The sequence below is a fragment of the Apis mellifera genome, linkage group LG1 (genome assembly GCF_003254395.2).
Source record: "Apis mellifera strain DH4 linkage group LG1, Amel_HAv3.1, whole genome shotgun sequence".
In the NCBI taxonomy this organism is placed as follows: domain Eukaryota; kingdom Metazoa; phylum Arthropoda; class Insecta; order Hymenoptera; family Apidae; genus Apis; species Apis mellifera.
Genome location: NC_037638.1, coordinates 2,515,980 through 2,540,752, shown reverse-complemented (window position 1 = coordinate 2,540,752; position 24,773 = coordinate 2,515,980). Strand labels below are relative to the sequence as shown.

Genomic DNA, 24,773 nt, shown 5'->3' with positions numbered 1-24,773 from the left:
CCACAATGAAATTTGATTTTGTTAAATTAAAATTACTCTTATTTTTCTAATTAAAATTTCTCCAGAAATATTTAAACTTCTTTCAAATCCAATTAACTACTAAAATAATAGGAGAAAAAAACTTTGCTACACTAATTTATAATTTTCAATTATCTTCATATTAATAAGATTAATTAAAATATTAAACTATTTTTTCCAAACTATCTTTTCTTCCTTTAAAAAAATCAATCCATCCACAATGAAATTTGATTTTGTTAAATTAAAATTACTCTCATTTTTCTAATTAAAATTTCTCCAGAAATATTTAAACTTCTTTCAAATCCAATTAACGAAATAATAGAAGAAAAAAACTTTACTAATTTTCAATTATCTTTCATATTAATAAGATTAATTAAACTATTAAACTATTTTTTCCAAACTATCTTTTCTCCCTTTAAAAAAATCAATCCATCCACAATGAAATTTGATTTTGTTAAATTAAAATTACTCTTATTTTTCTAATTTCTCCAGAAATATTTTTACTAATTTTCAATTATCTTCATATTAATAAGAGATTAAATTATTAAACTATTTTTTCCAAAGAGAAATTTTTCCCAATTAAACAAATAAAAAAAGAATAATAATATCGTGATAAGAAAAGAAAAAAAGAAAAAAATCCCATAACGAGGAACAAGCGCTGTAATTGGGCATGAAAAAGCTGTATTTTCCGCGGTTAGGTGGGAGAGGGTTGGTGGTGCGCCCTCGTAACAATCCCTCGGATGCGGATGGAGGCTCGATCTCGCGGCGCGAGTGGAAGCCGGCCACGCGCGGCACCGTGCTTTACGAGGGGAGTCCCTGGCCGAGGTTTGATGGTATGCCTTGTTACCGGGAAGAAGCCCGCTCCCCCGGGTAATATCGTATACAATTATGTCCACGGAAGGGAAGATATGCATTATGGATGCAACTTGGTATGCTCGGTAAATCATGTCGCAGGGTTGGTTAACTCTGCAAATGATCCGCTGAATCACGCCTAGCCGAACGATAAGCAGCCATGCCTTCCTCTTACGATCGACAGTTTTCTGGACGTGTTGGTGGAGCATTTGGTGGAAACGAAACTTGTGAGAAGATTAAAAGAACGATTTAATTTATTGATTTGTCGAAGGATTTGGATCAGAGAAGTGACGGATGATTTTTTGTTTTTTTTTTTGAATAGAAGAACGAATTGAAAACGATAACGTAGCATGACATAGAGCACACTTTATTTCTTAATTATAGTGATAATAATTATTTAGCATTGACCGAATATCGAGTACATATCGTATATTCTTCTTCGATCGGAGTTTCAATAATAGATTAATTTATCATAATATAAGTAATGTAATTAATTGTAATTGTATTGTCTGAAAGTATCACTGCGTTGCATCCACTGGTCGTCCCTTCGCGTTTCGTTTCAAGAACAACGGGAAGAACAAAGGGGAATCAAGAGGAGGGAAGGGATCGGGAAGATAGAGAAAAAAATATAAAAAAAAATTGAAAAAAAAAGAAACGAGTAGTGCAAGCGTAGTGCAATGATTAGGGAGAGAAAAAAGTAATATAATCCTCGCTTCCTCTTGGGTTTCTCGATCGATTCCGGACATTCTAACGCTTACAAAATATAAGTGGGCAGGAATTACGAGAAACACGAAAGGAAGGGAAAAATAGCGTGCTTCGTGTAGTTGGAAGAATAATAGAGATAATAAGCGATACGTCGGGAAGGAGGAGGGGGGAGGGTGGAACAAGAATAGCTATTCGTAATTCTATTTTTCCGGACCAAGGATGCTCAGTGATTGCGGGGAGCGATAGATTCGACGTCTGTCAGAACCCCCGAAAATAGTTAGATTACAATTAAAATGCGGAGAGCTTGTCGCTTCGAACGAGACTCTGCGCGCTCGCGTACTCACAGCGTACATTAATCCTCCTCTTTCTCTTTCATTATGTACTACAAAAAATACGTTCAGTAAAAAGTAAATCTATCTACAATATAAATAACGTATTTCTATGAGAAATATTATTTTATATATATATATAAAATATACATATATATATATATATATATATATATATATATATATACACACACATGTGGAAAGCTCGTTCGTTCGTAAAAATTAAGAGAAAAAAAAAAAAAGGGGAAAGAAATAGAGGAAAGGCACCAACGATTATTTAAAAAAAAAAAAACGAAGTAAAAACATCAATCAAAGATCCTTGAAATCGTCGAAAATTCGTAAACTTTTATCGATTCGTCGTTCGAAATGGAGGCAAGCACTCCGCAGAACAATATTCAACATTTAACAATAGCCAACATTTATAGAGTAAGATACCGATTTGTTTTTTTTCTTTTTTTGTTTCTTTTTTGTTTTTTTTTTTTGTTTTTTTCCCTTTAAGTTATTCGTAGTAGATCGTTTCGTCTCGTTCTTCTTTTTCGTTTTCCTTCACGATCATATTATATTCTTACATAGTTGACAGAGGTCGCTGTTACAGGTCCGCGAGGGCAACAATAAATATCACGAGAATCGGTCCCTCGTGATTTTTTTCCTTCTTCTTCTTCTCTTTCCTTCTCTTTCTTCTTCATCTTCCTCTTTCTCTTCCTCTTCTTCCTCTCTTTCTTATTTAAACATACTTTGTACGTACCAGTACAGTGTTTCTCAAAATTGCAAGAAAAATAATCTCGATGATATGTCTCTCGTTCCAAAAGGATACTTATATTGCTATCGTTTTCACGTGGACGCAAGTTACAGGACTCCCAAAAACGCGATTTTCCCTTTCGATTTTCCCCCGGCTGGTTATATATGTCAGACTGTATCGCACACCCTCTCTCGAATGATTCTCGACAATGCTTTGGAAGATGAAACTCACGCCTCGTTAATTCTTCGTATTTTTATTAATTGACGAAATTCCTAGCAACGGTTAACGCTCGAAAGAACATAAGGCTATCACAACCTGTACATATATATATATATATATATATATAGAGTTACGAAAATCATATTGATCGTTAGTTAGTTACTTCTTTCTTTCGTCGCTTTTTTGTTACGTTTTATTTTTTTTTCTTTTTTTTTTTCTTTTTTTCGATCTATGAAGTATATCAATCTTCTCGTATGGCACCTATATTATAATCCCTTATACGATTATTACGTTCTTTCTTCGCGTCGATCCGCCCAAGTCGTAAAATCACAAAGAACGAGAGTTTTTGTTCCCCGAAAAATTGCTCGAAAGAAGAAAAATATGACAAATGACAATTTCCCCTTTTTTTCTTTTTTTTCGAAGACGCGCCAACCATCGTTGGAAACCAAGTGGGTGGGAAAAATTTCTATTTATACCTATTTATAACCCCTCTATAATTCGATCGTGCTTTTGAGAAACACTGATCCAGCGATCATGACGTTTTCTTTTAAACAGCGTGACGTTAAACTTTTAATATTGCACAACATCGATAACACTTCGATTTTTTTTTTTTTTTGTCAGGAAAATGTTTTCACACATCTCACAATTATGAATTATACGATAGATAAAATTATATCAATGTATCTCTTCTTCTCTTCTTGCTTCTTTTTAAACTCCTCAAACTTTCTCTCTCTCTCGCTCGCTCATTCGTTCGTTCGCTCTCGCTCTTTCTCTCTCTCTCCTGTTTCGTATTCGCAATGACTGAACGCTGATGACGGTAGCAGCAGTAACGGTTTATCAATCGAACACCCCGATTGACAACGAATTTTCATTTTCGCGGCAAATCAATCCTAAGTTTCATTCTTGACAATTTTTTTTTAAACGGCGCCAAGAACAACGTTCCAATTCGATAAATACACATCTTTTTTTCTTTCTTTTTTGCATCTTTAATAACAAAGAAAATATATCGTTAGTTTGTACGTTACTTGAGATCATAATCGATGGGGGGGAATGCCTAACCTGTTTAAATATCGCAACGCAACTTTCTCATCATCCCTCCTTCTCAGTGTGTCAGTGATCAGAGAGAGAGTGAGAAGGATAAAGATAGAGGCTCGGAAAGTTTTCCTCGAGTATTTTTTTTTTGTTCTTAATTTCGCTCGTAAAGTAAAATATTACGAGTTTATTTATTTCAGCTGGAATATATAAGCAAAAATAGAAAAGGCTTCCTAACTTCTGGAACAATTAATCGTAGACATCGATAATTGTAAATAATAATTAATTTACGTTACACAATAATATCGATTTTGTAAATAATAATTGTAAATAATAATTAATTTACGTTACACAATAATATCGATTTTTTATTAATTCCGTAATAATCTTTCTTAACGAGATAGATAGAGCTACTGTGTGTGTGTGTATATGTGTGTGTACTTAATCGTATAAATTCAATTGATCGTAAAACCCATTCGTATTGCAACGTTGTTCCAAGGATGCCGTATTTTTAATTCATAAAATACACCAACTATACACGAAACTGCCAACTTGGAACGGTTGAAAATGTAAGGTAAGGCCAAGAACGTTTTTCCATCATGTAAATATTTTTTTACCGTAATAGTAAATGGAAAAATATGCGAGTATCAATAATAATAATGCCATCGTCGTAGTCATCACCGTTGTCGCCGTCATCGACAACATATATATATATATATATATATATTTTATATAAGTAAGTTAATATACTCTAACATTATTATAATATTATGCTTAGCAAATATTTTGTTGTTGAAGATTTACCTAAAATCCACGTGGCAACAAATAACCAATTTCCTTAATTACTTTCATTGTTCTGGCGGTTGAACTCTCGTACAAAGTAGTCCAAGATAGAAATAGAACGAAAAATCTCTCTAAATTAATAAGTACTTGGATTTCTACGATAAAGATTTTTATTTCCTATTCGAAGATTTCATGTTATCATGATTTCAATTTATCCTTAATAATTTCGTTCGATTAAGAATTAAAGAATTAAAAGAAAAGAAAAGAAAGGCTATAATATCACGATAGGAATAAATAAAGGAATTTCTAAATCGATCATTAACCGATTGTAAATATTACGTTGGATCATTTTGGAAAACACAAAAAATGGGGAATTCATTCGTCTTGTTATTAATCGACGACTTCGTGGAAGAGGTTCGCCGCCATTTTGAAGATCATTTAAACTAAATCCTAAGTTTCTATTCGGTCTCTTTCTAAAATGATTTCAAAAAAGAACGACAAAACGATACGAGATAAACGTCGAGAAAAACGTCGACAAGGGAATGGAAACGAATTGCTATACAACGTACGGATACGTTAATAATACGAGTTACATGGTTTCTTTTTCGCTGCGCCGTGCGGACCAACGCAAAACGTATAATATATATATGATTTTCGATGAATAATCTTTCTCTCTCTCCCTCTCTCTCCCTCTCACGCGCTCTATCTCCCTCTCTCTCCCTCTCTCTCTCTCCGTATCAATAACAGTGCGCTTGAAAACACGAGGAGCAATTAACGAAAATTCTAAAACAATTTCTAAAACAAATTCTAAAACATGAGTGTAAAACGTGATAAAATGAAAAAAATAAAGGAACGATTATGAATGTAAAAAAAAAAAGAGAAAAGTTGAGAAACGGAAACTTTCTTAAAACTCGATTCGATCGTCGTCGCCTATAAAAAAACAGACGCGCAACGATCGTTACGTTACTACTAGAATAAGTAATGATTACTTGAAATAGATATCGTTTCAATAAATGGGAAAACACTTGAGGTTAAAGAGTTTTACTTGGGAATTCGTCCTTCAGAAAAATTTCAATGCAGTCTTGGCGCTCTGACGTGTCTTTTGTGCAATCAAACAAGTCGGTGTGGAAACTAATAATAATGGATAAAACGTTTGAAAAGATGACACAACATTGATGAGATGACAAATAGAAAATGAGAGAAGAGCCGCCCTTGACGGTGGACTGCCATCGGTAGGTACTTTACGACGTATATATAATATGTGTGTACATGTATAATAATAACTCTCGTGTATACGTGTATTCATACTTAATCGCAATAGTGTGAGTCGTGTGTAATGTTTAAGATGTTGATATATTCGTAGGGCACTTTCGAAAAAAGATCCAAAGAAACGAGCGAAAATTTCACACATAAAAATGTCGATTCGTTTATTCATTTATAATTTATGCATTATGAAACGAGTTCTATATCTCCGTCTCTTTCTATCATTATCCAACAACGCAAAGTAAACAAACGACTCGACAAACCGACATTTCTACACATCAACTTTCTCGTTTGCTCTCGACGCTTCAATATCTGAAAGTGTTTCGCGAATATTTGAACACCCTATATATATATATATATATATAATATATGCATCTGCGCGCGCGAAGGTCCTTACGTCGATAAAAGACACTATAACATTATATATATGTACATTAACATGCGTTAATAGAGCTATCCTCGGGGACTATAAGAGGGGGAGGGGGGAGGGGGAGAAGAAATAAAAAATAAAATAAAACAAGTAAATGAGAGTAAAACATGAAGATCCATCCGTTTCGAACAAGCGGGAACCATTAACGTAAGTAATTTCAATATAGAGAGTAGTCTTGAAAGAGATTTTTAGGCTATTCGATAGAATAAGATAATAATTCTCATGGTAAACGCTGGTGAACGAATGCAGGGTCTTTGGTTACGAGACGCGGCGCGCCTCCTTAAGGTAATGGCACTACGACTTGCACATAAGTTACTGGGAAATAACCCGTACGACCGTTCAAGGTACCCTCGAACCAATTTTCGTCGATCTTCCTGGTCAGAGTGATCGTATCGTTCTCCTGCAAAAGCAAATAAATTGTACGTTAGTTTTTCATCAAGCTCAAAATGATCATGTAATTAATAATGGCTATCATTTCTTAGCTCAACAACAATTTAAGTGTTTTTATTTATTATTGTGGAAACGATAGACAAAATTTGGAATGGAATATATATATATTTACTTTGAAGCCGAGCTCTCCAGGATTTTCTGCTTCGAAATCGTACAAAGCTGTGCAACATGGTTGTCTTGTCATCGGAGTCCTGGCTGGCGATTTGCTTGGAGATGGTAAGGGAGAAGCTGTAAAATATCAGAATCACAATTATCTTACGATTATAATAAAAATACAACGAGGTGAAACAAGGCTTGCTGCAATTAGCTTAAATTAAAACACTACGTTATTTAAACATCTGCTCGATGAAATTCGAATTTTATCTTCAACGAAATGAGACATTTAATGCAAAATTAAATGTAACATCTGACGCTTAAATTAAACAGCTGCTGCTCACTAAAATCTAAATAAAATTACAAATGTTACAATTACGGCGAATCACATTAATATTTGAATATCTGGATAAATTGATAATTTAATAAACATCGTGTATTATATTAAAAGAATAAATACGATCGTGATATTCAAATTTTATCGTGAATCACTCGGCTAATTATCAATAATTTTCGTATAAAATATAGTATAAGATAGCACACATAAAAAGAAAGTACGATCAAAGCATGCGAATAGATGATCGTTTTAAAATAGCTAAATTAGAATACATCAATAAATATACAAAAGGCAAAACAGTAATTACTTTCTTGCCCTGTTTGCGGTGCACGAAAAGCGAATCGAAATTGAATAATTAATTGATCGATCGAATCCTACGGTAGGAAAAACCAACCCCATGCAAAATTTACCATTGGCAGATTGTGGCGGGTTTCCTGCTGGAAATAGCTCGAGCTGCGAGCGCTTCCCCTCCACATGAATTGGAGACCCGGCTCGACTTGCCCCTACATCGTGTCAGAAGGACAGACATTCAAGTATACGAAAGTATACACACACAACAATCGAGTGACGTGTATGAAAAGTGTATGTTAGAGATGATTAATTTGATAAAACAGTTCGTCGATCGTCATATACGTACACGATTCACAAGTGTACGTATAATTAAAATTATTGAAAATACAAAAAAGTTATTCGTTGTGAAGCTTATTTAATTTGAAAAAGAAAGAAGATAAAGTATATTTAAAGAGTTAAATGGATAAGATACGCATAGAGATTTTATCTTAAATTGAATAACTTTTTTACATTTCAAACAAACAAAAAAAAATAAAAATAAAAACAAAGATTAAAACTATCATTAAACATCAAACTTAATATGAAACATTGTTACTATAAGATTGCTAACATGTATATTAGTTTGGTCTATTCAATTTTATTTTCATCAACTTCCTTTTTAATGAAGTTAAAATATGATTTTATCAACTTTTATACTTTACTGTCATCTTCGTTATATGAAACATTGTTCCTAATTACATTAATGTATGTGTATATATATCTTTTTAAGTGCACAAGATTAAATAAAGTTAATGTCCATCTGACAACTAGAAAAATGGCAGGGGAAATTCAATCAGGAAAGAGTACGACAACGTATACGACAATAGTGTATAGTTGCAGAACATGTAGAGAGATGTTGCATGACAGAGGGAACAAGAAACAGACAGCCAATCCACCCGCATGTATCATTATTTCGTATATGTATGTGTGAAATGTGTTTTACCATGGAGGGAGAAGTTCCCACCGTTCATAGCATCCGATGTAGGTAATCCATCGACGTGCAAATCGGCCAATGTTTTCGGTACGAATTCCAGTTTTGGTTTATTCGCCGCTTCGTCTTTTCTATAATTTTTAAAAATAATATTACAAATAAAATAATTATCGCTACTTATTATGAGTAATAAATGAAAGATAATAATTTCATAGTAATTTCTTAATCTAAAAATTGAAAAAAAAGAATCCATACAACATCTACAGCTAATTTAGATTACATAAATTTATTTATGTTAATTGACACATACTTCTCTAAAAGTGTCTCTGTTAATGTTCTCAGAATTTCAGTACACTGTTGATGATACTCCAGAAGAGCTTCACTGAATGTTGCCAACTGTGCCACTTGTTCTACCTAAAAATAAAATAATTCACGTTTAACATTCATTTGAATGAAAATGAAAAATAAAAATACGTTGTCAATTTATCTTTTACTTACGTCATTTTCCAAAAGATTGAACATGCCCAATTGTGCTAGGTGGAGACTCTCGGCGAATTTTTCCTCGGCTTGACGAATCTCGTCGTCTGAAACGTGAGAACCTGCTCGCAAAATTTGCGCCGGTGAAAATATTAAAAATTGCACTACTGGGTTGCTTCAATGCCTAAATTCGATACGATAATAAAAATAGCACAAACAAGAAATAATAAATACTAGCAAAATTAAACCGTTGTGAACCTAAAATTTCAATTGTACAAGTTCCTTCCTTCTCTAAACGCAAGCATGTACAAATATTAAATTTTCATATAAACTATATTGAATACAATGCATTCAACATTCGCAATACCTTTGATGCACATATGAACATAATTATACTTCTTACATACTACGCTTAATATACTTATTATTAGTATTTTCTTATGATATGATCTGAATCATTTAATGTAATTATGCATTACTACTACTGATGTAAAGTTACATGTATCTATTTAAAGAGAAATATATGTAAACATCAAAATCTAAAAAAAAAAAAAAAAGAAAGTATTCTAAGAAAAGAATTTATTCTAAAAAAATCATAACTACTTTTTTACTATTATTTTACTATTATAATACTACATCCACTATTATAATATTAATCAGAATTTAAAATATATATTTTTTAAAAATTTAAAAGAAAATTGAAATATTGATGAATTTAATTATGACTATTACTATATAAAGCAACTAAACGAAAAGTTTACTAATTTATTGCACGTGAAAAAATCACGCACCAGTGTACGGTGATGAACTTTTCGCTGGACTTCCAAAATGAGGACTGCTAGATCTTTTTCCGGCTAATGATTAATAAGAATATGCAGATAAATGAACGAGAAACGAAAAATGTTTTTCTTTGCTTTTTATACAAAACAAAAAATGAAAATTCTAATAATCAATAAATAAAATTATAATCTGAATGTAATATCAAGAATATTTCATCTGTTCCATATGAATTTATAACAAAAATCCAATTTAATTTAAAAGAAAAATTAAAAAGATTAAGTTCAATATCCTTCAAATTGTACCGAATGGTAAAATTTCTAACCTATAAACGAAATATGTCGCTTGATAAAATAAAAAAAATTATCACTTTACGATGATATCCATCAACTATATATATGATCAATAATATAATTAATCTATGACAACGTGCACATGCAGCAGAACATGCGAATGGAATGTCTGTAAAATAAAAGAGACCCGTAAATAGAGAATTACAAACAAAGGAAGAACGCGTGTATGTAATTAGATCATTGGATGGAACAACATTTCTTTTCTTTTTTTTTTTTTTTTTATACGCGATACCTTTCTCTAATTTGACGATTTATCTTCGTAATACACGTAAGACACGAATATATACGTATTATATATAATTGCAAACGGGTTGCACGCGTCGAGTTTTCGTGTTTTCGTTGCAAGGACGCAACGTATACGGCCCCAACGTGTTGTGCTTAAATAAATCAATAATACGTCGCGGAGAAGAGATAAAGTGAACTCGTAGGCCAAAGTATACCTTTCGCTTGACGTCTTCTCTTGCAATCGAAGTCCAGCCTTCGTCCCTGAAGTTTTTTCCGGTGATGCTGAAAACAAAAGGTTATATATCAGTCCCATTCACGAATATTCTCTCTCCCTTTCTTTCTTCCTTCCTTCTGCTCTCGTCTCGTATTCTCGCCGCGTTAAACTGGGACAGCGTTACTCGACAGAAGTGCAGAAGAAAGGGAACTTTTTCTTCTTTTTTAATAACCAGCCTACCATCACTTCTTTCAGGTCTTTAGTCTGCAAATGGTGCAGAGGCTCGAGGAAGTTTTGTTTAATGTTGTCGTCCAACGAATATTTCACGTCCGCCATCTGCTTCATCGCCTCGCCCATTTCAATGAGAGCCTGAGCTGTAAACAGGAATTAGAAAAAGAATAAATGAGCCGAATCTTTGTCACCGTCAAGATACATACTTATGCGTCTACTTTGCCGGTTGCTTTGCAAGAAGTTGTATCGGTCAACGTAAATCTTCTAAAGTTAGAGCAAAGGTAAAAAGATGTTATTGAAAAATTTTATTTATATCGAGTAGAATCTACAACTACGTGTATCTTCGAACTGAACGGAAGATGGGATACTTTTTTTCATGAGAATCGTTCAAAATAATTTGACGTTGCGTTATTTTTCAAAAAACCGTGGCTCGATCTGGCAAATATAAAGCCTGTAATAATTTTAACGTACCGAAAATACTATCCTCCCCTAGTTTCTTTCCATAGGTAAGCATACAATCGCCGAGAACACCTTCTGGCTGGGGGTAAGTCGAGGCTTTCGCTTGACCGCTGAGCTTGCTGATGCCCTTGACCGCGGCCATCTTCGCTCTTGCTGTGGGATTCGGCTGAAGGAACTCTTTCGTTTTCATTTGTAACTCCTCCACCAGCTCGTACGTGACGTCCGTTTTCTACGATCAAAGTTTCATCACCCTGTACATCGGCCATCCAGATACGATACAATTTTTATTTCTTATTTCTTTTCTCTCCAGCTTCCTAAGTTTCGAGTATAGATGATTCGAGCAAGAATTACGAAATTTCATCGGAAAATCGATTCAAGGTTAAATGAACGAAACAGCAACACTTCGCGGAAGCCTTAAAAGTGTAGAAACGCATACTCACCCTCTCCATATCCATAAAGTCGACGTCGAGCTTGGTTCCTTCCGCTCCGCCCATCTTCTCAGTCATATACTGAAAAAAAAAAAAAATAAAAGTTGATCAAATAATAATAAAATCCACGAAAATAGAAATGGTAGCAAAAATTTTAGAAAAAGTACTTTATTTCCTTGATTCGTTCCTTTCTTTCGTATTATTCTTTGCGTGTTAATTAAATTCCACATATTTTCGATTAATCGGGGTCAAAGTCGTTTCGAGGGATTAAAAATCATTAGTGATGAATTGATATACAACAGTGTTCCATTTTGAAACTTTCAACTTGTGTAATTACCTTCTAAATTACTCGTTATTTCGAAAGACGAGGTAAGTAGAATTTATTTTGCATAAATTAAAAACTGTAAGTTACGTGGATTTCCTGAACAATAAATTATAACGATGGTATTTTAAATACCCATTCAATTCGATCAACTGTTTTCCATAATGATATAATTTTCCTTTCAATTTTCTCCTTCCAATTAATATTTTTCTTCTTCGATATTCGATTCATTCATAAGAACGATCTCTTTTTTTTTTATAGGATCCAATTTGCTCCAATTTAAAAAAAAAAATAATAATAAATCCCATTAAGAAAAATATCCACCCTATAGTTAGATCACCGATAAACCGGAAATTGTCCCGTTGCATCTCTATAAAGAGAGGAGATATCATAAAAATCTCAAAGCTACGTGTATATATATATATATATATATGGTAGTCGATTGGTCGATGTCAGTTAATTGCTCGTAAAGCGAGATCATCTTGAAAGACGAAACGAGATTTCCTACGGTCGAGAAATATCCGTGGAGGGTCAGAGGATGAGGGCAAAGGATACGGCCGGCGAGATGTTTGAAAAGGGGAGAGAAAATGCCAGTGGCAGAAAGGATACCCTTTCCCTCCCCCGGAGGGATCGATAATATTCCCGGTGAATTTCGATGTGAAGCAAAATGCCCTCCCCTCTGAAATTTTGCCAATAAATGCCTGAAAAGGAGTCTGCGAATTATACATTCAATGATTCGCTCGACGACTTTTCAGATCCCGATCATAACTGTTACAATAATTTTAAGAGTAGATAAAAAAGAAAGAAAGAAAAATTAAATACGGAAGGGAATAAAAGAGAATAGAAATAGAGGAGATTAGAGAAGTAGCGTGATTGATAAATTTAATTTTGCAAATCCAATGAAAATAAAATCGTGTCAAATCGACCAGATAATAAAATGCTCTAGAATTCTCTCTAGATATGCTCTTTATATTACGTAAACTTGAAATAAAGAATTGTAAAAAAAAAAAAAGAATAAAAATCCAATTAAAAGTAATTTCATCCTTTTAATTGAATTAAAATAAATTAAAATAATAAGAATAATAGAAATGAAGAGTATTATTCCGATATTATGAATTTTATACATTATTCCAATTTATTTTTATTTATCTATATATGTAACTGGAGTATAAATTTCACAATATAAGTAAATAGTCGTTTCTTCTTTTATTTAAAAGAGCAAGAAAAAAAAGAATTCAGAATTTCGATTCTCTTAATAAAAATCGTTTTGTCGCTGTTCACCGTTTACGCGAAACGTGCACGAATGGCGAATCTCGATTCTTTTCATTGGGAGAAACACGCGAACAATTTCAATGAGAACGTTATCCAAGTATGAATGAGAATTGCAAGCATTATACCACGCACCCTTTCGCAATTATTACGAGCGCAATATCGTAGACATCTCCTCCCTAAAGAGGAATGAATCATATAACAATATAACGCGAAACGAAAAGCAATTCATTTGCATAATAACAACAAATTCCCTATCGTGAATCATCCACGATCATTCTCTCTTTTCATATCTGTTTACATCTGCTGCGAATCGAATTATCATTTATTTTCATTCACGGACAATGGATTAGCATTGGCATCTTTTAAATAATTGCGTACGTGCATCCACCGTGAATCCTTCAAGATCCTAGGAAAGATTTCTTCATAAATGTGTATACAGAAATCAACAAAGGTGGAGACATCCATCGGTAGATTTCCAAAATAAAAAGGTTAAAACTTATTCATCGAATGATATAAAATAAAAAAAAAATTGTCATAGTCGAAAGAATCCATCTCTTCCCTTCTTTAATTATCATAAAGAGATGGTTTAGTAAAAAGATTCGTTTGACAAAGAAAAAAGAAAAAAGAAAGATTCGCATTCAATCGCGGTATTATTCTAGTAATAATCGCATCATCGATATCGAAGCAACAATATATACCGTGATCCTTGAAAACTGCAAAAGCCAAGCAACACGATTATTTGATAAAGTTGCTGTTCGACCGTGACCTATATTTAACATTGACCCACTTGTAGAGCCGGTACCGCACGCAGGAACATAGGTAGCGTTGCCGATTACACGTCGTCCTAGAGTAAATCTGACCCACATCCGGCACTTGCAACGTCACGTGCCGTCTCGTTCGAATTTATGCACCGATTGTAGGTAACGTGGTACGATGGCCAAACGGGCGGGCGAAATGGCTCGTCAAACCCATTGTGCCATTGCCGATAACCAATTGTTATTGCGAAACAGGCGAGATCGAGTAATCGAATAATGTTTTTTCGTATACAGATCGAAAATCATTAATTACGTTTTGAAAAAAGAGTGGTTAGAATTTAGAAATCAATTTAGGGATTAAATGATAATTCGTAGATAGATTTTTATTTTTACAATTCGATTAGAAAATTTGTTTTCTAATTCGTAATATAGTTGATGTTGCAGTATTATTGCATCTCAAAATAAATTTCTATGGAGAATGATTTTGAAAATTGATCAGACAAGAAAGAATTTCTCATAGAGGGAAATTCAGGATGATAAATAGATATGAAATTATCGAAAATTATATAAGTCTAACGTTATCCTGTAATTACGTATATAAGAGTAGAAATAATAGTATGATTTCCTTATTTGATATATTCGATAAGATAAAATTATATTTACATTAGACTTCTTTGCTCCGTGCAATTTGAAAACAAGTTGAAATAACTCATTGCCTCGGTCATTAATCATTCGTTTTACAATTCGAACGACAGATTAATATTACTCGATTTCAAAAATTTCCCATGTGAATCGATCAAAAATAAAACGGTGATTAATAAAATAGGATAAAAAAATATTCAAAGTTGTTAATAACGCTTGTTAAAATTATATAAAATAAATGTTGACCCGAAATTTCTTATTAGAGATATCTTAAAAGTAAACTTACGGATCGGATTAGTTATTTTAAGTCAATTGGAAAATCAAATATACATTTGATTTCGGTATCGAGCCTTTGACTTAAAAATAACATCTGCCGGAGAAGGAGGGGTGGAGGGAGGATTAACGCTAAAAATCGTGTATATTTTAACAATTCTTCCATCTATTTCAACATTTCAGAAACTATTTCAAGAATCCATCTCGGATTGAAACAAGTGTCAGCCGAAATGGGAATTAATTGTTCCACTCAAGGCGCATCGACGGCAAACGAGACCTCTCTGTTCTCGGGTCAGAACACCGTAGTAATGGTTGGAACGTCAATCGATACGTAATCGGGAATTGTTTCTGATTAAATGGCGGTAGAGGAAGTTTTGGTAATAATTATGCTGGATGGACAGCGAGAAATCGATAAGCAAGTATGATTATTTTTTAAATTGCTTCCAAATTATTTTCACAATTGATAAAGTTAATTATAATTAGCGTGATACAGCTATTGTTTGCTATTCCATTTAAAAATTGTATCGAAGCTACAATGTAACACGAATAATATAATTGTTCGACGTGAAAAATATTCTGCGGGAAATAATATTGAATTTTTCACTTGAATACGAAATGATATTTTGCTGGATACATAAACGAAATATTTAACGAATTAAATTAAAATGATATATACTTATGTAAAAAGAAAAAAAAAAAAAAATTAGTATAATAAATCTGGAACATATTCGAGTGCAATATTTGAATGGAATAACAAAGAAATCGATATTCAAGATTAAATTAAATCAAATATATATATATATATATTAATTTTAATCCTCGATGAATATAAAATCAGCATAAGTAAAGAATCATTATAATTGCTTGAGAAAACTGAGAGAGAAAGAGAGAGAGAGAAGAACTTTATCGAGAGAATAAGCACGACGAGCATAACTCGTTATCGATAATAATAAACCTGACAAATTAAGCTTTATCGAGAAAAGCAAATATTTCATTTCAGATCAATCTATTGGGTTTCAATCAGGAAAAATGTTTGTACTTTTGGAACAAGATTATTACTAATTATTTTTAATCGTTGAATAATAATATATGAAAATAACAAAGCAATATTGATATATCTAAAATATACATAAAATAACCTCAACATTAATTCTTTCTCATGTTTTAAATATTTTTTAATCATCTCATTACGATAATGGAAAATTATGATAAAAGTTTATGTAATTTGTACATAATAATTTTACATATATATATCTTTTAAAAATTCATTCACAAATTTTGAATATATAACGTTATATAAAACGATATAAAGAAAAATAGATTTTCGTCCAAGATTACTTTCTAATTTAAAATTTTATTAACGTGTATGTGTGTAATATATATATATAATACGTTTATATAAAATGAAAGGAAAAAATTTCTTTTTTTCTTTTTTTGTTTTTTAATTAAAATACTTTCGCAAAATGTTTTATCACACAAATGTTTTTCAACGTGAACATAATATGAAAGCACAGCATTGTTTCACGATAAAACTCCGTGTAACAGTATCTAAAACTAATTATCGACAAGAACGGGTAAACAGTTTAGGATACTGGTAAATTGATCATTAGAGGTACGATATGGATTGTTCGTTGTGCTATTTATCATTCTATCATTTGCGCCATTCTCTCTGTATCTATATATTGCTCGAATTTTTTCGAATTTTTTTTTTTTATCAAAAATAAATTGATGTAAGTGTGGCGAATTTATTAAATCAGAATTAGAATTCTAAAATAAATATATGTGTATTTAAACGTATTGAAACGAAAAATAACACTCGAGCCTACATTCGAAGCCTCAATAGTGCATTTTAAAAATCTATCTCTGCAGGTTGGTTACCGCATTACGATCAATTCGCACTTCAATAATTACATAAGATGAAAGTTTGTTTCCATTGTATAATCCTTATCACTCGCGAGCCATATATCTTTGCTAAAAAATCACCAATCTATTAAATCGAATCGTTCGAATACTAAAATTCGCGTTATTTGTATAATTATAAATATAAATTATATAATTTCGCCAAGTATTAAATTCAAATAGTTTAGAAAGTAAATAGAAAGTTAAGCTTGAAAATTTTAAATCATTTTTAATTGAAAAATTTCTCCAATATCGTTATATCACATTTTCTTCGATACCGTCTTATTACTTAGCGCGTTAGTTCAAAATTCATTATCAATCTCTTTCTTTCGTAATTTAACAAATTTTTTCAGAATTAAAATTGTACCATTCCCATCGAATTTTTAAATAATAAAATTTTACGCAATCATCGACTGTTAACGATCGATTAACAAATTACGAAATCAATCATCGATAATTTTGCAAAAAAAAAAAAAAGAAAAGAGAAAGTATCGCAGATCTCTTGAAACGATGGGCAAGAAGAATATTTCCATGCCTTTAATAATCTAATCTTGACGATATTAATGCAAAATTTCGCGATGAAGGGAAGAAGCGAAAAGCTATTCGAAAACGCAGCAAGCATTCATCAATGATTTACCATCAAACGATGGAATAAAACGGTTGGAATCGTGGCATGACCCAGTAAAACTCGGCGCAAAATATCCGCGATTACAAAGAGAGGAGAATCGTGATTCCCCCTGTGGCGAGGTAAGCTTAAAAATCTGGCCTCGAAAAACTTGGCGAATCTCGGTCAGTTAACCGTGCGTGGGTGGTAACACGATTCTGTTCTCCATTCCTGTATCCCATATCGTAATTACATTATGTAAAAAAAAGAAAATCGTTGAAGAATATCGGCCGAGTTTTTCGAGGATTGCTCTGATCGGCAATCGCGAATTACAAACGCGATTCTTCTTCTGATGATGATGGCGGTGGCGGTGGTGGTGGTGGGGGAAGTAGGAGATTTCCGCCAGAGGGTAGTCTTAAAACCGGGTCAAAAAGTTGGATCGCGATATTCAATCGTGGAAAAGGCAACGTGGATCGTGCCACATTCCTGACAGTTTCATCTTTTTCCACCACCGCCCCTTCCTTCTCTTCCTCTCCCTCCCCCCTTCCTCTCCACCCTGCTTTTGCCCGAATAAACCGATACGAATCGTTTCCCTCGATATACGAAACCTCCACCACTGTGTTCCTGAATGGAACACCTGAATGGTGAACCAAAATGAAACGAAAATTATGTTAATTGTATTAATGTAACGGTATATACGGCTCGACTCATTTTTATAACTTGAAATAGAATCGTAGGAGTAAAGTTTTGCGATCGTTGGATATTCTATCAAATGAAAAAAAAAATATATATATGCGCTATATGACATATTGATAAACGAGCGTCGATAAGAGAAGGCCGATTACGAACGTCGATTATCGTACGATAATCCTACGATAAAGTAGTAATGTATATATACGTAAGTGACAGTTTCGTTTATACACAAATAAAACAATCTTAATAAATATAAGATAAAAAAAACGTATAAACTCACCTGATTGGCTTTGTTAATCTGTTTCTTCAAACCCGCGAACGCCATGGTGTTGGTTGTGGTGGTGACACTTCTGGCTTGCACGCTCCGGACAGGAACAACGAGTAGTAATCTGGAAACAAGAGAAAAGGAGGAAAAAAAATAAAAATTATATAATATAATCGACGCGTGTAGTAGTGAAACGATCGGGGCAAATTTTCGAAAAACAAAGAAAGGGTTTGAATTTATGACTGGCCGGTTGGCTGGTCGCCAGATCCGGCCATCCACGGACGGATGATTTTCAATGTTATCGATCGACCACGTTTTCCAGCATCATGACTTACTTCTGATGTAATAATCGCCGACTCACGTACACACACGTTCAACGTTTAATCCTTTCCGATATTTCAATATCTACGCATGTATATACATATATAGATATATATATATATATGTATGTGACGGACAGAAATCTACTTGCGATAATTTCGCCAATTTCACAGATGAAAACTGTATATATACCGTATATATATATATATACTGACGTACCGATACCGACAAGAGTCCGGCTTACTCATAGAAAATTACATCATACAGTGTTTCCCTTTCTCGACTGACTACGCTCCCTTCTTATACGTGCGTTATATTCTTACGTATATTCATTCCATCGCGGAACAAAGACGACTCGGGTCCAAAAATAGAGTGTCACGCTCATAAAGAGAAATTAACGAATGCCGTCCCTCTTAATAAGCCGCGCGGCTCCTTCGAGAAGAGAAGAGAGCGGTAAGAGAACAAGTGTCGTACGAATAAGGGCAAAGGTTGCACGGAGGGGAAATACGGTTCATCTATGTACTTAATAACAAGCTAATAAACACTGGTAACGGTGTAACATCGATAAACAAAGGACAGATACGACTGATGCACACGATAATGTCGAAATTCTGTTCCAATTGACCTGGTGATACCAGCGCCGTTGTTCCTATTCTCTCCTTTCCTTTGTGACAATGTTAGAAAAAAAAAAAAAAAGAATGTATACTCGTTTATTTGTCAAGCACAACGTTAAGTTAAACCTCCTTTCTTTAGTTTGGAAAATGAAAAGAAAATTCTGACGTATCCGGTGGTATCCGGTGAGACTCGTATTCCCTCATTTTTTACAAATATCGCAACATTAAAAACAATATGTATAAGCATGTATCGAGTGGATGTACGCGCATAGCTTGGGAATAAATCAAGAGGAGAGGAATCAATTAACAGATGAAACGATAGAGTAGATCTCTCACCTCTAGAGTTAGCGATCGAAACGGCAAACGTCCTTATAGCACCCTCGTTAAAATCGGTGGCAATCGGTTGCCTCGTAGCGCAACCGGTAATCCCACCGAATTGTGGGAATACCGAACGACAATCGCGGTCGTGCGAGGCACACGCAAGTGGGAAAAAGTGTAAGGAGTTGGAGAGAGCGTAGAGATCCGCGTGGACCGCGAGCACCACGAGCACCACCGACTCGTACGTGGTCGGTTTTGCACACTGCGCCTCTTCCTCGAAGGGTAGTTTTCAGCCCGACCGATCGATACCCGGCATCCACTCCATCCTTATCCTCCCACCGTGCTCCCTTTCGCTCGCTCCGACCAACATAGTAGAGAATATAGCGTAATCTTCCTCTCTCTCTCCGTTTGCCTTTCTCCCTCTCGCTTCCTCGCCAATTTCCCCTACCTTCGTCGCATCGCTCTCTCTCTCTCTCTCTCTCCTTTCCCTTCGTTCATCTTTCTCTTTCGCTTGCGCTCCCATCCTTCCCTTCCCGAGTCTCTGTTCAACTTTTTGCCACTGAACGCTTCCATCGTTCATATTCCCTCCTCTCTCTCTCCCCCCCCACCCTTTCCACTGCTGCACTCTTTTCTCCTTCGCGATCCCTACCACCACTTTGCCCGTAAATGTTCCAAGCTCTCTTGTATTCACACTACACTTTCCCTTATTCCCTTTTCATTCCTTTCTTCGCTCTGTTTTCTCTCACTCTGAATTTTCCTGGGTTCCCGGTCGGATTTCAAGTGTGTGCCGCGCACACTTTTCACTCCTCGCTTCCACTCCCCCCTCCCCCTCCCTCTTGTTTCTTCCCCTTTCTTTCTCTGCCGCTACTGGATTTCCCTCGCCCACGCGCCGGCTAATCTCAACCCTCTCGCGAACTTGTCCACACGCGTTTTTGTACGCGTTTCTGGGGGACAAGCAGAGTCAAGTAGCGGAAAGTATCGCCGAGAAGAAAGAAACAATATTTCCACGGAGTTAACGCTTGGAATAATAATGGAAGGATTGGTTTGGATTAAAATTATTGTTGTATTTAATTGATGTTGAAATATTCTTCGACTATGAAGAGATGAAACAAATGATGAAACGCGTTAACGCGTTAATTATATTATCACAGTATTGGATATTAGAGAAATAGAAAGATAGAAAAAAATAAAAATTACTACCATGATCGTGAAATAAACCTTCGAATATTATTCCATTTCAGCAAAACTATTTCAATAATTATTTCCCCTTTGCTTAAAGATATATAGATATTCACTACTAACACGCGAAGTATGATTATTATATTAGATCTGGGAAAATATTGATTTAAATAATATAGATGAATATTTGTTTTTTATTTTTATTTTTTTTTTTTTCTGAAATTGATAGTATCAGATTTTAGAAAAAAATAAGACAAAAGAAAAAAACAAACATTTAGAATATATAAATAGATTATAACTCTTATTTGAGAAATTTTTACTTATATTTTAATATGTGATTATTGCATTTGATATTGTAACGATATTTATTATGATAATTTCTAGCAAATTATTTTTTTCATGAACGAATGTTATATCAGTTCTGTTTTATATATATATATATATATAAATTATTATAATCGCATTTCAAATTTATTTCAAGGATTGAAAATATCAATATTAAATTATAACATTTATCATTATATGGTAAATGTATTATTATATTTTATTGTTAAATGATAAAAACTGACAAAAAGAACAAAGATATTTAAAATATATTAAATAATTATTAAATCTCGAAGAACTCGATCAATAACAAGGAAGAAATAGCGAAACTTGGCAAAAAGTTGCGCACTATGCAGTTTCTGCTCGATAAAATTTTTCTAATTGTAAAGAAATGGTAATTTTTTTACTGAATATTTTTAAAATTTATTATTTATTGAATTTACTATAACTAGCATCAATGCGAAAAAGTATAAAAATATTATTAAATTTTTCAATTGTGAATAAAATTAAGTAAGAAGTGTGCAAGGACAAAACAGTTGATCTTCATTTTTTTGGACTCTTGCCATTCCCTTCAAATTCTATTTTTAACTTTAATTAGTTTATATCTAGAATATATCTAGTAATAATTATATAAATAAATCATTTGTTTGCAGTTTTTTTCTTTCTAAAATTATATTATCATAAAATTTACAAAATTCAAAATACTACAAGTACATAAATTATTTCTTGAAATAATGAAAATTTTTTAAAATCCCACTATATTTATATCTCATAGCATATATTTTGTTAATTTTTTTTAAATTTTTTTATATTATAATAATGTATATCATAGTTTCTTAACTACAATTAACCTGAGAGAATAAAGATTCAAAGGATTTTGCATGAAAAGGTCATAGTATTAAATGTAACGAAAGGGGCACGAAAAAATGTATTTATTTGAAAACTCATTACCTCCGATAGCAAAGAAAGGGCATGATACTGTATATAAATATTTTTATAACAATTATACGCGAACATTTATAAATGAATTAATTTTCTGATTGATTAAGAATAATAATTTTATTTTAAGATTCAAATTTTGATAGAATAGACACATCATGTTTTTTCTTATTTTTCATTTATGAATAATAATTAAAATTTAAAACATTTTAAAACGTATGGAAGTTTTCTCATATAAACATTATTTGTAATATTATTTATAAAAATAATTTTAAAAAAATTAATAAAAAATTATTACTCCTTTAACTTTTATAAATTTCTAATTCTAATTTTATTATCTTTATTATTGTTAAATTTTAATATTGTTCTAGTTTATATTGTTTGCAATTAAAATTTTACAACAAATAATTACAAATCCAAAAAATTCACAATAATTTTTAATAAATTTTTATTCAAAAATGAAATTATATTAAAAGTCATATTAAAAAAATATAGAAATATTAAAAAAATTGGAAACAAGTTAAATATATATATATATATATATATCAAAGTGATGAAAAAATCAATCATCATTGAAATCATATTACTGCAAAAAATCTATCAAAAATAGAGAAATTCTAAAATTCTGTGAATTTTGTATATTTGTCAGTGAATAATTATCAGAGAATTATGATTAGGTCATGGTACTGTTATCATTCGATAACATTCTGTCGCTTTGTACGCCCCCCATAAGCTGAGTGTACATCCGCTGTATAAACCACCCCCACACAGACTTCGTGAAAATACTTCTAAAAATATATAATAGTCCAGCAGGAGACGACATTAATCTATCAAGTTAAGCCAACTTTTACTTTCATTTTTCTTAAGCGAATTTTTTGTTATGAATTCTTTCGTTGTCAATTATAAAATAAATTATAAAATAATTGCGAAACAAAGAAAGAAATAATAATAATGCAATAAAGTGTAAAAAATTTTTAAGAACATTAATTCTCATTCTAGATATTATCAGTATTTTTATAATGAAATATATTAAATTGTTTAAGAGAAAATCTAATTCATTCCTATCACAAATAAATAAATAAATAATAAGTTTTATTGTGACTTTATTAATTTAATTTAATATGAAAATATAAGTTACAAATAAATGATTGAAACAATCAATAATTGATTTTTCATTTTTTGGAATATAAATTTTAAAATGAAGAAATTATATTAATTAATTAATAATAAGTCATATAAATTAATTAAATTATTTTATTAAAGATTCATCTTACTTAATTAGAGTAAAAATTGATTGTCAGTAATAGTGGTTTTATATACAGGAAAAACTAACCTATCTATTATGACTTATATTTTGCTTTAATATTGTTTCATTTTTTATATTGCAATCTCATTAATATTTTTTTTACGTAAAGAAGATTATATTATAATAAATATATATACAAATTAAAAATAAATATCACGTTTTTATTGAATCACTTATAAATATCATTTAATCACTTATTAGAAATCTATGCAAAAAAAAAGATAAATCTACAGATAACTTCAAGAGAAACTATCTATTTATAATTTTATAAAAAAATATAATATATAGATAATAAACATATCAATCATTTGCTATTTATTTCAATTTTATTTTTTTTTCGACATAATAATTCAACATTAAATATTATATTACTAATTACATTATTGCATTATTACATTAATCTTTTTGCATTGTGTCTTTTATGTATCATATATATGCATTATATATGCATATATAATATAATATAGATAATAATATGCATAAAAATAGATAAATTATATATATATAAAATTCATATATATAAAATTAAGTGTCTCAATTAAAAAAAAATTTTTAATGTATATTAATATGTCCATGTGTTCATATTAATGCACTTTATGGCAAATTATTATATTATATATTATTATATATTAATTAAATATTATTAACATATATATGTATATATGAGTGAATTATTATTAAATGTTTCAAAGTAACGAATAATAATATTTTACAAATTTGATAAAAATAAAGACTTTATTAATATATAATTAAAAAAAATACTAATTTCTATTATAAACTTTTTTAATGTTAAATAATTTAATTTTAAATATTTATATGAATATTATTATATTTTACTGAAATTTAAAAATAACAATAATGATATCGCGCCACCAATCACAAAATGTTGCTGTTAGTAACCAGAAATGAATATGGCGTCAACTCAACGTTTGTTTTTATATTTATTTTGTAATTTGTAAGTACGTAGTATGTAATACCACGCTTTAATTACATATGCCTTGTTTATTAAATGCACAAAAACAAATAAATTTAACAAATATGTCAAACAAAAATATTGAACCTATCGAATGTACATACAGTATATCCGTGTATTGAATAAACGAATCTATTCAAACGTTTCTTTCTAAAAAGTACAAAAATTAATAATTCTAAGAAAAATAATAGGTATTATTTGTTTAAGAATACTCACCGTATATCAATTTAGTGAGAACAGGAAATTGTTTAAAACTGCAAATGGACAAACCCCCTGCTATGATTTGACACAGACGACAGCTGTTTGAAGTTTCCAGGAGTAACGCTAGATTGCTCTTCTAACAGTATATAAATCATAACCATCGGAAAGCGGGAAAAATTATTATATATTTATTTTACA

General features: G+C 31.8%; 1 protein-coding gene across 13 annotated transcripts; it reads right to left on the bottom strand.

Moving 5' to 3' along the window:
* Positions 1–1,216: 1,216 nt before the first annotated feature.
* On the bottom strand, positions 1,217–24,736 carry LOC408623 (endophilin-A). 13 transcript variants are annotated; one of them, XM_026444332.1, is made up of 14 exons: positions 24,591–24,736; positions 18,416–18,524; positions 11,688–11,756; positions 11,260–11,476; positions 10,798–10,931; positions 10,559–10,625; positions 9,780–9,842; positions 9,010–9,095; positions 8,822–8,925; positions 8,524–8,642; positions 7,661–7,753; positions 7,558–7,566; positions 6,933–7,048; positions 1,217–6,770 (listed from the first exon to the last, which is right to left on the bottom strand). In XM_026444332.1, the coding sequence occupies exons 2-14, from the start codon at positions 18,458–18,460 to the stop codon at positions 6,651–6,653; spliced, it is 1,242 nt and encodes a 413-aa protein (XP_026300117.1). In that variant the 5' UTR covers positions 18,461–18,524; positions 24,591–24,736; the 3' UTR covers positions 1,217–6,650. The 13 variants fall into 13 exon arrangements, with proteins under 13 accessions (XP_026300117.1, XP_026300114.1, XP_026300124.1 ...); XM_026444329.1 differs by lacking the exon at positions 24,591–24,736 and adding an exon at positions 19,672–20,044; XM_026444339.1 differs by lacking the exon at positions 24,591–24,736 and adding an exon at positions 19,672–20,036 and having other exon boundaries at positions 8,545–8,642.
* Between the last annotated feature and the right edge of the window lie 37 nt (positions 24,737–24,773).

Excerpts from the sequence above, each read along its gene's own strand:
- LOC408623 (XM_026444332.1), bottom strand. The coding sequence starts at position 18,460 with ATGGCGTTCGCGGGTTTGAAGAAACAGATTAACAAAGCCAATCAG. Across the intron at positions 10,932-11,259 it reads AGGGGAGGATAGTATTTTCG|CTCAGGCTCTCATTGAAATG; the intron begins GTACGTTAAAAT and ends TCCTGTTTACAG. Across the intron at positions 8,926-9,009 it reads TCAATCTTTTGGAAAATGAC|GTAGAACAAGTGGCACAGTT; the intron begins GTAAGTAAAAGA and ends TTTTATTTTTAG.